The 12,036-nt window shown below is 49.1% G+C and overlaps 1 protein-coding gene across 9 annotated transcripts in view; it reads left to right on the forward strand.

Annotated features, from left to right (window-relative positions):
* The window catches only part of FAM110B (family with sequence similarity 110 member B), a 143,312-nt gene extending 133,949 nt beyond the window's left edge, over window positions 1-9,363 (forward strand). For all 9 annotated transcript variants that reach the window (XM_038579355.1, XM_038579359.1, XM_038579353.1 and 6 more), the window contains one exon: window positions 6,439-9,363. In XM_038579355.1, coding sequence (XP_038435283.1) covers window positions 6,757-7,884 — 1,128 coding nt within the window. In that variant the 5' untranslated portion in view covers window positions 6,439-6,756 and the 3' untranslated portion in view covers window positions 7,885-9,363. The remainder of the gene's footprint in view (window positions 1-6,438) is intronic.
* Window positions 9,364-12,036: the final 2,673 nt, after the last annotated feature.

Raw genomic sequence — 12,036 nt, forward strand, 5'->3', positions numbered from 1 at the left:
GGATCCACCGGACGATAAGAGAGCACGAGGCACGTCATCCAGTAATTGAGAAAGTACAGCCCCTGCAAGGGCCGTGGCTTTGACTTAATGCTTCCAGATGGTTGGCCCTCCGGTTTCTTAGTTTCTGTTCAGTCAGTACTGTGCGAATTCCGCCTGGGTTTGTTTGTTTTTGTTTCTGTGGGGGGTTTTTTTGTTTTTGTTTTTGTTTTTTGGTGACTTCCCCATTTACTTTTCTCATTTCACTCCTTTGCTTTTGCCTTGTTTGCAAGTTACTCTGCAGCATTAAAAGAAACGAGTACAAATGAGTATGTGCTCGGAAGGGAAATATGAAAACATGGCATATTAACTAAAATGGATAAATGAGTATCTTCCAAGTGGAATGGCATTGCTTCCTTTAGCCCACAGAACTAAGCCTCATTTATGAATACATTTTGCTTCTAAATGGAGTGTTTTTGTGATAACCACGGGATTGTTCACTTGGTGCCGTGTGTATGAAGGTGACAAATTTTGTGAGGCCCTGCTGCTTCAAAAAACATCAGAGGCAGAGGTACGGGCAGATGCGTGCGAGCACACAGCTGGTCTGGAGGAGCTGCCGTCGTTGGGTTTGGCTCAGGCCTGACATGCAGAGGACGAAGGAGAGTGTGTAGCTCGCCACAAACCGCTCCTCGGTAGTCACACTGGAAGCCAAGAGTCGGCCTCAGCACACCCCCTCGCCTTCCACACCCCTTCCATCTCCCAAGTGTGGCACCTCACCAGCATCTCTTGAAATTGTCCACACTTCTCTCCATCCCCAGAGACACCGTCCTCATCATTGTTTAGTGAATGAAAAGCGTCTGTGCCCATATTCAGCCTTCTCCAATCCCATAAAGAGGTGGGAACTATCATCATCCCATTTTGGAGATGGAAAATTTGAGGCAGAAAGGGATCGTAACCTGCCCAAGGTTACTCAGCCTTTACGGGGCTGAGGCAGGATCCAGACCCAAAGGCGGCTGCTCTGAGCCCGGCCACGGTCTCCCTCCCCTACTGTACTGACTGGCCTCTCTGCAGTCCCTCTGTCTCCCCTCTCCTGCCACCCATGCTCTGCCACAAGGGGGATTTCTTAAAAATACAGATCTGACCATGTCACTGATGCTTCACTCCCCTCCAGCGTGCTCCCTGTACTCTGCCTCTACCCCCACCACCTCCACTGGTGGGTCTCTGATCCCTGTCCCCCTAGCACTCCACACCAGCTACTGGCTGTCTTTGAAGTTTCTGGAATGTACCATGAACTCAGTAGACAGCCTTCTTGAGAGTGGATGCCCCCGCCTCCCGTGCCTTTACTCCAGATCCTCACCGCCCTTCATCTGACTTCTGAGAAGTGGTTTGTAGGGAAGGACACCTTTGGGACAGTCCTGCCACATTTGTCACCAGCATTATTCAGTTCATACTTGTCATATGCATGCTGGATCTTTTTTTCTAAATTGTCATGACTTTCTGTTGCTTTACACCTGACACTTAATTGCTCCATCAACAAGTACTAACTGACCACAGCCCATCATTCAGTGAGCACTCATATATTGTGGGGGCATTTCTCTTACATTTGTAAAGAATTCCAAAGTTAACATTGTCAGTGAAACTCTGGATTTTTACTTCATTGACGAGGATGTTTCTCTGTCCTTAAGTGGGATTCAAAAATAGAGCTGCGAGAGTGACCCTCCCAGCAAGTTCAAGTCAGTGGCACAAATAGTATTACCAAAAAAAAAAAAAAAAAAAAATCAGAAAGCAACATGGCACAATTTTATACATATCGTCAGTGTTCTGTGAGCAGACATATTAGGAAATTAAATCTTTTTTTCAAGAACCCTTCTTAACCTCAAAGGTCAGCTGCTTTTTTTGTCATTTGCCGCCAAGTACATTGGACCTGAAGACGTTTTCAAGCTCACCAAATTCAACACATTTCGATTGTCACAGACAAGGTCACGATGCTGAGAGGTTTGATGATTGGAAGTTGAATTAGACTCCCAGAGGACAGCGACATTACCACCTTTTCTGTGTCGTGACACACGTGGGAAAGGGACAGTCTTCACATATTTAAGAAACTTCTGTGGGTGGATCTGGGACTATGTTCAATCCCAGGGTCCCCGCTCTAACTGCAGTGCTTTCTTCCTATTTAAAATTTAATGGCCAATTAAGCATCAACTAGCGCTTGCTTTTTACTTACCAGAAGCACTCGGCCCACAGTGTTTCATAAATGAATCTTAAAATCAGGAGAGTTTCTGCAGACATCTGGGTTTGCCACCTCCACGGTGAGCGGCAGTCCCTATGGCAACCCTAAGCTGGGGATCCCTTCGGAAGGCCACTGTCACCCATGATCAGCCTGACTGCAGAAGCATTTGAGGCGCCTTGTACCTGGTGCCTAGATTCCAGGAACTTTGCCTTTAAGCATTTTTCATATAAAGTATATGCTTTGAGGCTCATTTTCTCTCCCTAACGGCCTTCAGGGTTGCAAATGCTCCTGGTCCTAGAGCGCTGGGTCTTCCCAACATTACATGTTACCTAGCAGCCCCTGTGAGCAGCTGGCAAGTTTAGAGTTGGAAAGATTCAGGCCACTTTGGTTTTTAAAGTTTTGAACTCTCTAGTTGCTATGTCCCCAAAGCCCCAAACTTGAATTCATTTAAGAGGCAAGAAAGCTTGCCTTGTTTTCTCCTGTGCCAGAGGCGTTTCGGTTCTAACCTGATGCTCGTCAGTACAGCAGGGGGCTGTTGTCCCCTTCCCCTGGCCACTCAAGGGCTGGACCAGCTTCCTGGGCATCACCCGGGATCTTCGAGATACCCAGAAGCCTGGGCCCCACCCCAAATCCACTTCAGGACCCTGCCTTTCAAGGACAAACCCAGGGATGCTCAGGCACATTCAGGTTTGAGAAACTGCTAGTGTGAGTGGGAGTCACTGTCTGTGGCCCCTACTGTCCCTGGCCACCGGGCCCCTTCAGCCTCCCCACCCGGAGCAGGACTCCTGCACAGGTAACCGTGACCCCTGGAGCCCCACTTCGCCATCGGAAAGGAGCTGGCAGGGCTCTGCCCCCCGTCACCCCAAGCCAGATTGCTGTGGAGTTCGTGGTGGGCCCTGATTCAGTGGACCATTTTGTACCTCAGTTCACCAAGCTTCATTCTCCAGTTCGTTTTATTAGTCTATGAAATTTTCAAATGGATATTAAATGGAGTAGAATGTAGCCAGATAGTTTGTGAGTGAAAGTTTCTCCCGCTTTCCAGTTTATGTTCCCCCTTCTTAGGGATCAAGCAGGACTGTATAATTACTGTTGTTTATGAATCCTATGCAGCTGAGATCTAATTCTGCTTCCCTGGAAGAAGAGGAAACATAAGCCTCTCCTGGCCTGTTCTCATCAGAGCCTAGCCACACCTGGGGGGTGTCAGAGGCTGGTGAAAGGGCTGCAACAGTGACGGGGGTGGGGGGGTACGGGGAGACCATGTGCCACAGTGCTCCCTGAGCATAGTTCCTGGCTGTCACATCAATGGCATCAAGATGTAGCCCCAGGTATCCAGCCAGGTGTGTCATCTACCCTTTGACCAGCCTTTTCAAACGTACTTGGTCTACATCGTAACAAAGTCTATACTCCGGAACTCTGGGAATATACAGCTCTGTCCCAGCAGCACCGTTTAAGCATTTGAGAAAAAAAAAAAAAAAAAAAAAACGAGAAGTTAGAGATTATACAAGCATTAGAAAAAGAAGCAGCCTAAGCCACCTTCATTATTTTTGAAGTAGGTAGTTTGCTGGCTAAAACAGATCCTCTGGCACCCAACTTGTTCCTCTTTAGCATTGTCTTATGCTTTCCATTCTTCCAGGAAGATGATTTTTCTTGTCCTTCTCCAAAGGGTCCAGATTAAAACTTTTAAACTCTGAACACAGTCATCTGTAAATATAAGTGTGCTGAAAATTATTAGGGAAATTGGGAATGACAGACAAAAGAGAGAGGGAAGGAGCGGAACGAAAAGGAAATGAAGTGGAAAGTGGTTACAGTCACTACCTTTCCAACATAATCCTTTCACACTGGTTTTGTTCTAGAAACTGCTCCCTAAGGTTAGATGGCTTGGAGCGGTTGGGAGTTCCTGCAGGAGCCCTCGTGGGGGCATCTGCCTCTGTTTACCCATTTTCACGCCCTTTTTTCCATGAAGAAGGCAAACAGCGTGAAAGCAGGACTGTCAGCTTCCTGATACATGCACCTGCCTGGTAAATAGACTAGTGTCCATCAATCCTGTGGGTTGAGAGGAACGATTTTTATTAAGTGTTCCGATAGTCTCCGAGCCCATCTTAACAGACAGGGCATGCTGGGAAGTTGTGTCAGTGGTGGGGGATTCTTGGACTTCTGGTCCTAGCAGGATGGAATTGGAAGGGAAGATAGTCATACAGGCCACCATGGGCATCAGTGCCAGTTCACATTATATGATAAGGACAACTCATCATTCAGGAAATGTTTTCCTAAGAAGAGTAAATGCAGGAACCTGTGTGCAGTCACGTGCCAATAGTCCCATGTACCATTTTGACATTGGAAAAAGTCCACTCCTTCTTAGCTCCTCAGAACCACATGATTTAGAGGGAGAAGGGGTCTGGGGAAGCTCATCCAAAACGTGGCCCTTCCTGGGGAGGGCAGCCCTCTCTCCAGCACTGCGGATGTGATCCAGTGGGGTTGCCTCTGAGCCCAGGCTCTGCTACCTGTTCTGGCTCTGAGCTCCTCAGTGAAGGGGGACCCCATTTCACCTTCCCGGTCAGGTGGGCCCAGGGTGGTGGATGAAGAAATGCAGAAGGTTCCGCAGGGAAATTGCTGCTCCCCTCGGGCATCTCATTCAAAATTTGTTCAAAGAAACGATCTCGCTTAATCTTCATGAGAGGGGGGTGGAGGTGGCTTTTTCAACTAAATTGAAGTATCATAATAGAACTGCACAATTAAAGGAAGTCATTATGTAGGAATTGCCTTGGGGCTTCTCAAGGCTCACATAGGAAAATATTTTTATTAGAACAAATCCTTTTGCAGATTACCGGAATTGTCTCTTAGCAAAACATGGCGATGGGTGTATTTGGAGATGAAGTTTTAAAAGATGTTAAGGGAGAACTATCAGGCTTCCACTCCCCCACCTCCAAGCTTGTTATTAATTGACTCTCCATTTTCTTACCATGAGAGCAGATGATTTTATAGTAAAGCCACTATATTTATTTTGTAAATTAGTTATGTGATGTTGGTTGAAAATATTACCCTTAATATTCCTAATCATAACCAAAGATGCTGAAAAGGTCTGTAACCAGTTACCCTCTGGGATGCTGATGCGTTCACAAATGTTCTCCATCGGCAGTAAGAGGCAGAGGAGTTACTCTTGGAAAAATGCTACATATATTATTGTTCACGAAGTAGAAAGACAGCCTATAAATTTATCCTGGGAGTATCCATAAATGTTTCCCTTAGACTGGTTTTGGTTGAGGGAGGGGGTGGTCAAAGTGTTCAGAAAGCCATCACTAGTAAGGCCATGAATAATTAACTATTATACCAGTTTTCTGTAAAGTAACATATTTAGGTGTGATTGACATCCTAAGATTTTATTCTTCGTTCCCTGGGGGGATCTGGGGAACTACATACCACAAAGCAAACTTTTGATTTCTGCTCGTTGAAGGTAAAAAAACTATGGAGCACTTTTATAATCAAATGATCTAGGTACAAGGTTAATCTGGAGGTATTTGTAAGTTTTCTTGTTTAGTTCAAAACTAACCTTGTAGTTAGGGGGAAGAAGTCCATGCCTAGTCTTGGGCTTCGGGAGAAGGTGTTTTCAGATACCCTGGTTGGCAAAAGTAAAAGGACTGAAACGTGCGTTTGCGAAGTTCCTTCATCTTTGCTGCCAGTCCCATCTCCTGCCAAATTTCTCAGTTTTTGGAGAGTTACCGAAGTGCGCGTTTCCGATGTTAGCGAGAGATTGGGCAGTGAGAAATCCGAAGTCGTGCTTCCCGGAGACGGAGACGGAGACGGAGACGGAGCTCCCCGCCGCGGGACACGGGATGGGGGAGTCCCGGGGAGCCCCGGGGCGATGCGCGCCGGGAACGCGGCCGGCCCGGCCCGGCCGAGCCCGCATTTGCACCTTCATGCAGGATTGCCTGGGTTTGGTGCTGGGAAAGCCAGCCGGGCGTGCTCGGGGGCGGATCCCAGCCACGGGGAGGCGGCGGCAAGGGCCCCCGCGGGGGACAGCCCGCCCCCCCCGCCCCCGCGCCCCCAGCGGCCGCCCGGGCTGCGGGGCCCCGGGAGCGGGAGCGGGAGCGGCGGCGGAGCGGGAGCGGCGGGAGCGGGACCGGGAGCGGCGGGGCCGGCGGGGGCGGGGGCGGGGGCGCCGCGGGTGGCTCCGTTGCTACAGCCGTGATGTCACTCGCCCGTGCTAACCCGCGGTTGGTTGTTGTGTGTTTCAGCTCTGCCTGCAGCCGAACACAAAGACCTGGAGGAGACTCCCACATCCTTCGGGGAGAAGAAAGGAGGCAGCGGCGCCGGTTCCGGGAGCTCGTGGCTCGTGGCCTTCGGGCGGGGGGAAGTGGATCGCGGCGTTGGCGGCGGCGTTGGCGGCGGCGGGCGAGCCGTGAGATGCGGCGGCGCCGCGGCGGCGCCTGCTGACACCCCGGTCCCCGGCGCCGGCCGCTGCCCTTTGTGCTTCGCGTACATGTGTCAGCTCGGCGCATCCGGAGGCGCGCGCACCGGAATCCAACACGGCCGCCGGGGAGAGACCGCCCGCCATGCCCACCGAGACCCTGCAGACAGGTAGCATGGTGAAGCCGGTCAGCCCCGCGGGCACCTTCACCTCGGCCGTCCCCCTGCGCATCCTCAACAAGGGGCCCGACTACTTTCGCCGGCAGGCCGAGCCCAACCCCAAGAGGCTGAGCGCCGTGGAGAGGCTGGAAGCGGACAAGGCCAAGTACGTCAAGAGCCAGGAGGTCATCAACGCCAAGCAGGAGCCCGTGAAGCCGGCCGTGCTGGCCAAGCCCCCCGTGTGCCCCGCCGCCAAGCGCGCCCTGGGCAGCCCCACGCTGCGGGTGTTGGGCGGCCACGCCAAGACCGAGGGCGGCGTGCAGCGCGAGAACCTGAAGCTCGAGATCCTGAAAAACATCCTCAACAGCTCCGAGGGCTCCAGCCCGGGCTCGGCGCACAAGCTGGGCGCGCGCAACCGGCCGCCGCCCCGGCCCGACGCGCCCGACCCGCACCGGCACTCGTTCGCCGAGTCGCTCAAGGTGTTCCCCACGCAGGGCCGCGGCAGCCCGCACGAGGGCGGCTCCCACGCGGGCAGGCGGCTGCCGGAGCCGGCGGCCGACTCCTTCCTGCACGTCTCGCACAGCTCCTCGGACGTGCGCAGGGCGACCAGCGCCAAGCCCCTGCGCGCCATCCCCTGCAGCAGCTCCGCGCCGCCCCTGCCGCCCAAGCCCAAGCCCAAGGCCGCGGCCGTGGCCGTGGCGGCCGCCAAGTCCCCCGAGGCCGCCGAGCCCGCCGAGCCCGCCTGCGGGGTCAGCCGGAGGCCCTCGCTGCAGCGCTCCAAGTCGGACCTGAGCGACAGGTACTTCCGCGTGGACGCCGACGTGGAGCGCTTCTTCAACTACTGCGGACTGGACCCCGAGGAGCTGGAGAACCTGGGCATGGAGAACTTTGCAAGGGCTAATTCCGACATCATCTCCCTCAACTTCCGCAGCGCAAGCATGATCAGCTCGGACTGCGAACAGTCTCAGGACAGTAACAGTGACCTTAGAAACGATGACAGTGCCAATGACCGGGTGCCCTACGGCATCTCTGCCATCGAAAGAAATGCTAGGATCATCAAGTGGTTATATAGCATCAAACAAGCTAGAGAGTCACAGAAGGTCTCCCACGTGTAAGACGACCGTGCGCGCCCAGGAGGGACGAGGGGGGGTCTCTGTCCGCGCACCCGAAGTCGTGAAGGTCCTGAGGTCTCCTCGAGGTGTCGTGAGCTTCTCCGCTCTCTTTGTGTTGCCTGTGGTGCAATGTTTCCAAGTCGCATGCCTGTCAACATGGGGACTGGCCTGGCTCCTGCGCCCACCAGCCCACCCTCGCTGCAGAGCCCGGCTGAACGCGACGCCACCGGCCCAGGGCCTCAGGCCAGAACCCGAGTAGGGCTTCGATCTTAAGCAAAACTGTTTACACGAAAACGGTAGACAACTTCTTCGATATTTATGTGGTTCTTGTGTTTTTATATCCCGCGCTATTGTGTCTTAATTAAAAGTTTTATCAACTGGCTTTTAAGTTGAGAGTAGAATCTTTTTGAAATAAAAAGCCAATTTGCCTACGCGTGAGACCGAAACAGTGGGGAAAATCAGTGGGATCCGCTACCAGACAGATAACAGTGACTGACCTAAAAGAGAACCAGGCCAACGGTTTCTGAGAAAGAAAGCCGTGAGCCTGATGGTCATCATTTGCATATTGGAGTTCTCCCGCCACTCACTGTAAAGTGATGGTTGGGGCCTCAGCGCTACGTTTTGTGTCCGATTTAAGTGTGTAAATGTTGGTGCTTCTGTGTAACACTGACCCCCAGGGAAAGACAATCAGAAACCATGAAGGTAATTAAATCTAAGAGTTTGGGGGGAGGGGGTTGGGGGGTTTTGTTGATATTGTTCTGATTTGGCTTGATTCCGAAAGTTCTACTATTAATCATTTGATGGGAATGGCCATCCTAAAGCTGATACTAAATGTCTTTAAAAAAAAAAAAAAAAAAGAAGTCGTTTGTTTTTTGATCAAGAACTAATTCTATGCTGACTCTCTTCCCTCTCTCCCTCCCTCCCTGTGTTGTTGGTTTTTTCGGGAGAGGGGCGCTGGGGGCTTGTGCAGGGTCGAGCTATGGGAAGACATGAACACGAATGGGAACACCAGCCACATCGGTATAGAACCTCCCACGTAAAAGGGAATAATACCTTTCATAGCTGAACCGTATCTGAGCAGTGCGATTGTGTTGTCTTGCATATGTTATCCTCCTCCTAGTGTTACGGCGCTAGAAAGCTGTGGAAGCAAGATGCCATGCCATGTAGCTCTTCCACCCTTTGGTCTCTATCGACTTATTTCCATTCTCCCCAGTAACCTGTCTTGCGGGTGGTTAGTTAGCTGTGGACCAGCTGACACTTGTGGTGCGGTGGCCGGGAGGGAAACGTGTAGCCGTCTGCTCCTTTGCTCTGTAGTCCTGCTCTGAACCTCTCAGCAGCGCTACCTTAGACTTCATCAGCTAACAGGCAACTTTTTATGGTGTGTAAATGCTGTAAGACTTTGTACATACTTCAGTTGTTATGAAATCTTTAAGAAAAAAAAGAAAAAGTGATGCTAATAAATAGCTCTGGTGCAGGCACTAATGGTGGTGGTTTCTCTTTGTCCTTTCCTTTGCTCCGGCCCCGAAAAGGTGGACTCTGGACTGTGAGCCAGAAAGCAGATTTTTGATAGTCTCGAAGGAACATTTTTTTTTTCCCCCTCATTAAGTGACTTCGGCCATATCACAATTATTCTGAACAGTGATGGCAGTGTGCTTTTGCTAAAAGGGTTTCATCAAGGTTCCTAAAATATGCTGCCTCTTCTTTACTTAGTTCGCACTTGCGTTATTTTTACCTTTTCTTAAACATCAGAATTTTTCACGTCTTCCGCAAGACTCTTCGGTTGTAAATATTTATGAGTTCTTGCAGTGGAGACCTACCTTTGAATGTTCTTATTTGTAAAAGCCCAACAGCATTAGCATCACACGTGTTCATACATTTGTCCACTTGTTCGTTCATTCGTTCGTTCCTCTTTCAACAGGTTATTTGGCGAGTGGCCCCCTTTTCAGGCCTCATGGTAGGCACAGGACAGCTTTGGGCAACAAATAGCCTCTGCCTCGAGGAATGTAGATGCTCACTTTTAAGAAGAACAGCATTCCTCTTGGGGGACAGATCTTATGTCTTCTTATTAGGACGCAGAGTATTCAAGTATCTCTTGAATCAAGTTATTTGAAGATTAACACCTCTTCAAAAGTTCCCTGTACTATGTAAATGCAAAAGAAAGCATTATTTTAAAAAATATCTTCAGAAGCAGAAATTGTAAGATTCCCAACTATTACTGTTTGAAATTTTTTCCTTCTGGAAATCAAATGTGATTCCTTGACTCTGCTGGCTTGGGATCCTTTCTGGTTCTCTGATTAATGTTCAGTTCCACTAGAGCTCTACTTCCCGGAAGAAACATTTGGAGATGTAGCTTTCAGTGGGGATGACACAGTGCAGTTAAGATAATAGAATAAAAATCGGTTTCTTTCATTTAGTTCATTCATTCTTCCCTCACTATTAGGGCAGAAACGTGGCCATTTCAAACATTTATGGCTTAGCATTTAGATAGCCGTTTCTTTCTAGGGCTACTGCGATACCAAAAATAGATGTCATTTTTATAAGGAAACCAGTTTTTTTGGGAGGCAAGCACTTCTTAGCTAATTTAATGTCACTGTCTATGCTGTTTTAGTCATGGATTCTGTTGAATGTTTTAACATTTCAAAACCACGTTCAATCTGTATCCCACCATAATTCAGTCTAATCCTCTGTGGCCTTATTTGTACAATGGACAAATGTGAGCCTTCTAGTTCCCTTTATGGAAGGGGGAGCTCATTATTTTCTTTTTTGTTAGTGAAATTAGAGTTGGTATACAGGACTGTGTCAAAGGCTTAATATTAAATCCTAAGAGTGAGACATTTCCTAATTGTGAAGTCCTTTTTACAAAGTGCTGATTCTGTTAGTGCATGAAAAGTATCTCGTGTGTGTGTGTGTGTTTGTGTGATGATAATGATCATGTCGGCAGGAATATTCAGTTGTCATGTAGTTCAGCATACTTTTTCCCTGACACAGTGCAGAGTAAAGCGTGATTTCACAGGATGGCCCTAAGTACTGAAAACCACCAAATTTTAAGTCCTCCTAATAGTCACCCCCTCTGCCAGAGTCTTATTTCAGGCTCTCCTACCTAAACTATTGTTCCTGTAACCTCCTAACTGGGGGATGCTTAGCCCCCAGCCAGTCTCCTTTCCCCGCCATTTCATGCCAGAGATAACATAATCAACTCTGATCATGTCACTTCTCTATGTAAAAACATCCTCCAGCTTGAGTATGTTGCTGAAAGAATAAATATTTACTTCTTATCAGAGAGTGTCAGGATTTACCTTTCAGACCCTATTTTCTGTGTCCCCAGGCCCCTAGGCTCCAAGCAGAGGAAATTTCCTTTAGGAGCTCTTTGCCACTATGTTAAGTGATCTATTGCTACAAAACAAATTTCCCCAAAGCTTAAAATGATAAATACTTATTTATTATCTCCCTTTTTGTGAGTCAGGAATCCTGGACTGTCTTAGTCAGATGATTCTGGCACAGGGCATCTCCTTAGGCTCCAGACAAAATGTCAGTGGGGGCTGCATCATCTGAAGGCTTGACTGGGGCTGGAGAAGCTAAAATTCCAAGATGAATCATTTGATGGTGGCAAGAGACCTTACAGCGTGGCATCTGGCTTCCTCTAAAGGGAGTGACCCGAGAGAGAAAGCATTGGGAGAGCCACAGTGTCTTTGACAATCCAGTACCTGAAGTCACACACCTCCACCATGCTCAGGTGGAGCATATCACTAAATAGAGCCCACACTCATGGAGAGGAGAGTTAGAATTCATCTCTTAAAGGAAGGGATGTCAAAGAACTTTTGGACATGTTTTAAAAATCATCACTACTGCTGAGTTTCAGTAGCTTTTCATTCTGTGAGTGATGCTTTTTTCCTTCCTCCTTGACCTTGCAGACTTCTGTTCTTTGAGACTCAACACAACTATCAACCAGTGAGATTTTTGCATTTCTGTGTTGCCTTTTCCCATTACCTAGTAATTTTTGCCCTGCCCATGGGCCCAGCCTCTGCTACCTTAAACAGTGCCTTTGTTTAAATTGTTAAAAGGTATACCTTCCTCAAAACAATTTTCTGTCAGGTTAAAAAAATCTGTCCTAATAATTCATAAATCTCTAATGATTATAATGTGAATTGTGATCCC

This window comes from Canis lupus, chromosome 29, assembly GCF_011100685.1.
Source record: "Canis lupus familiaris isolate Mischka breed German Shepherd chromosome 29, alternate assembly UU_Cfam_GSD_1.0, whole genome shotgun sequence".
Classification (NCBI taxonomy): domain Eukaryota; kingdom Metazoa; phylum Chordata; class Mammalia; order Carnivora; family Canidae; genus Canis; species Canis lupus.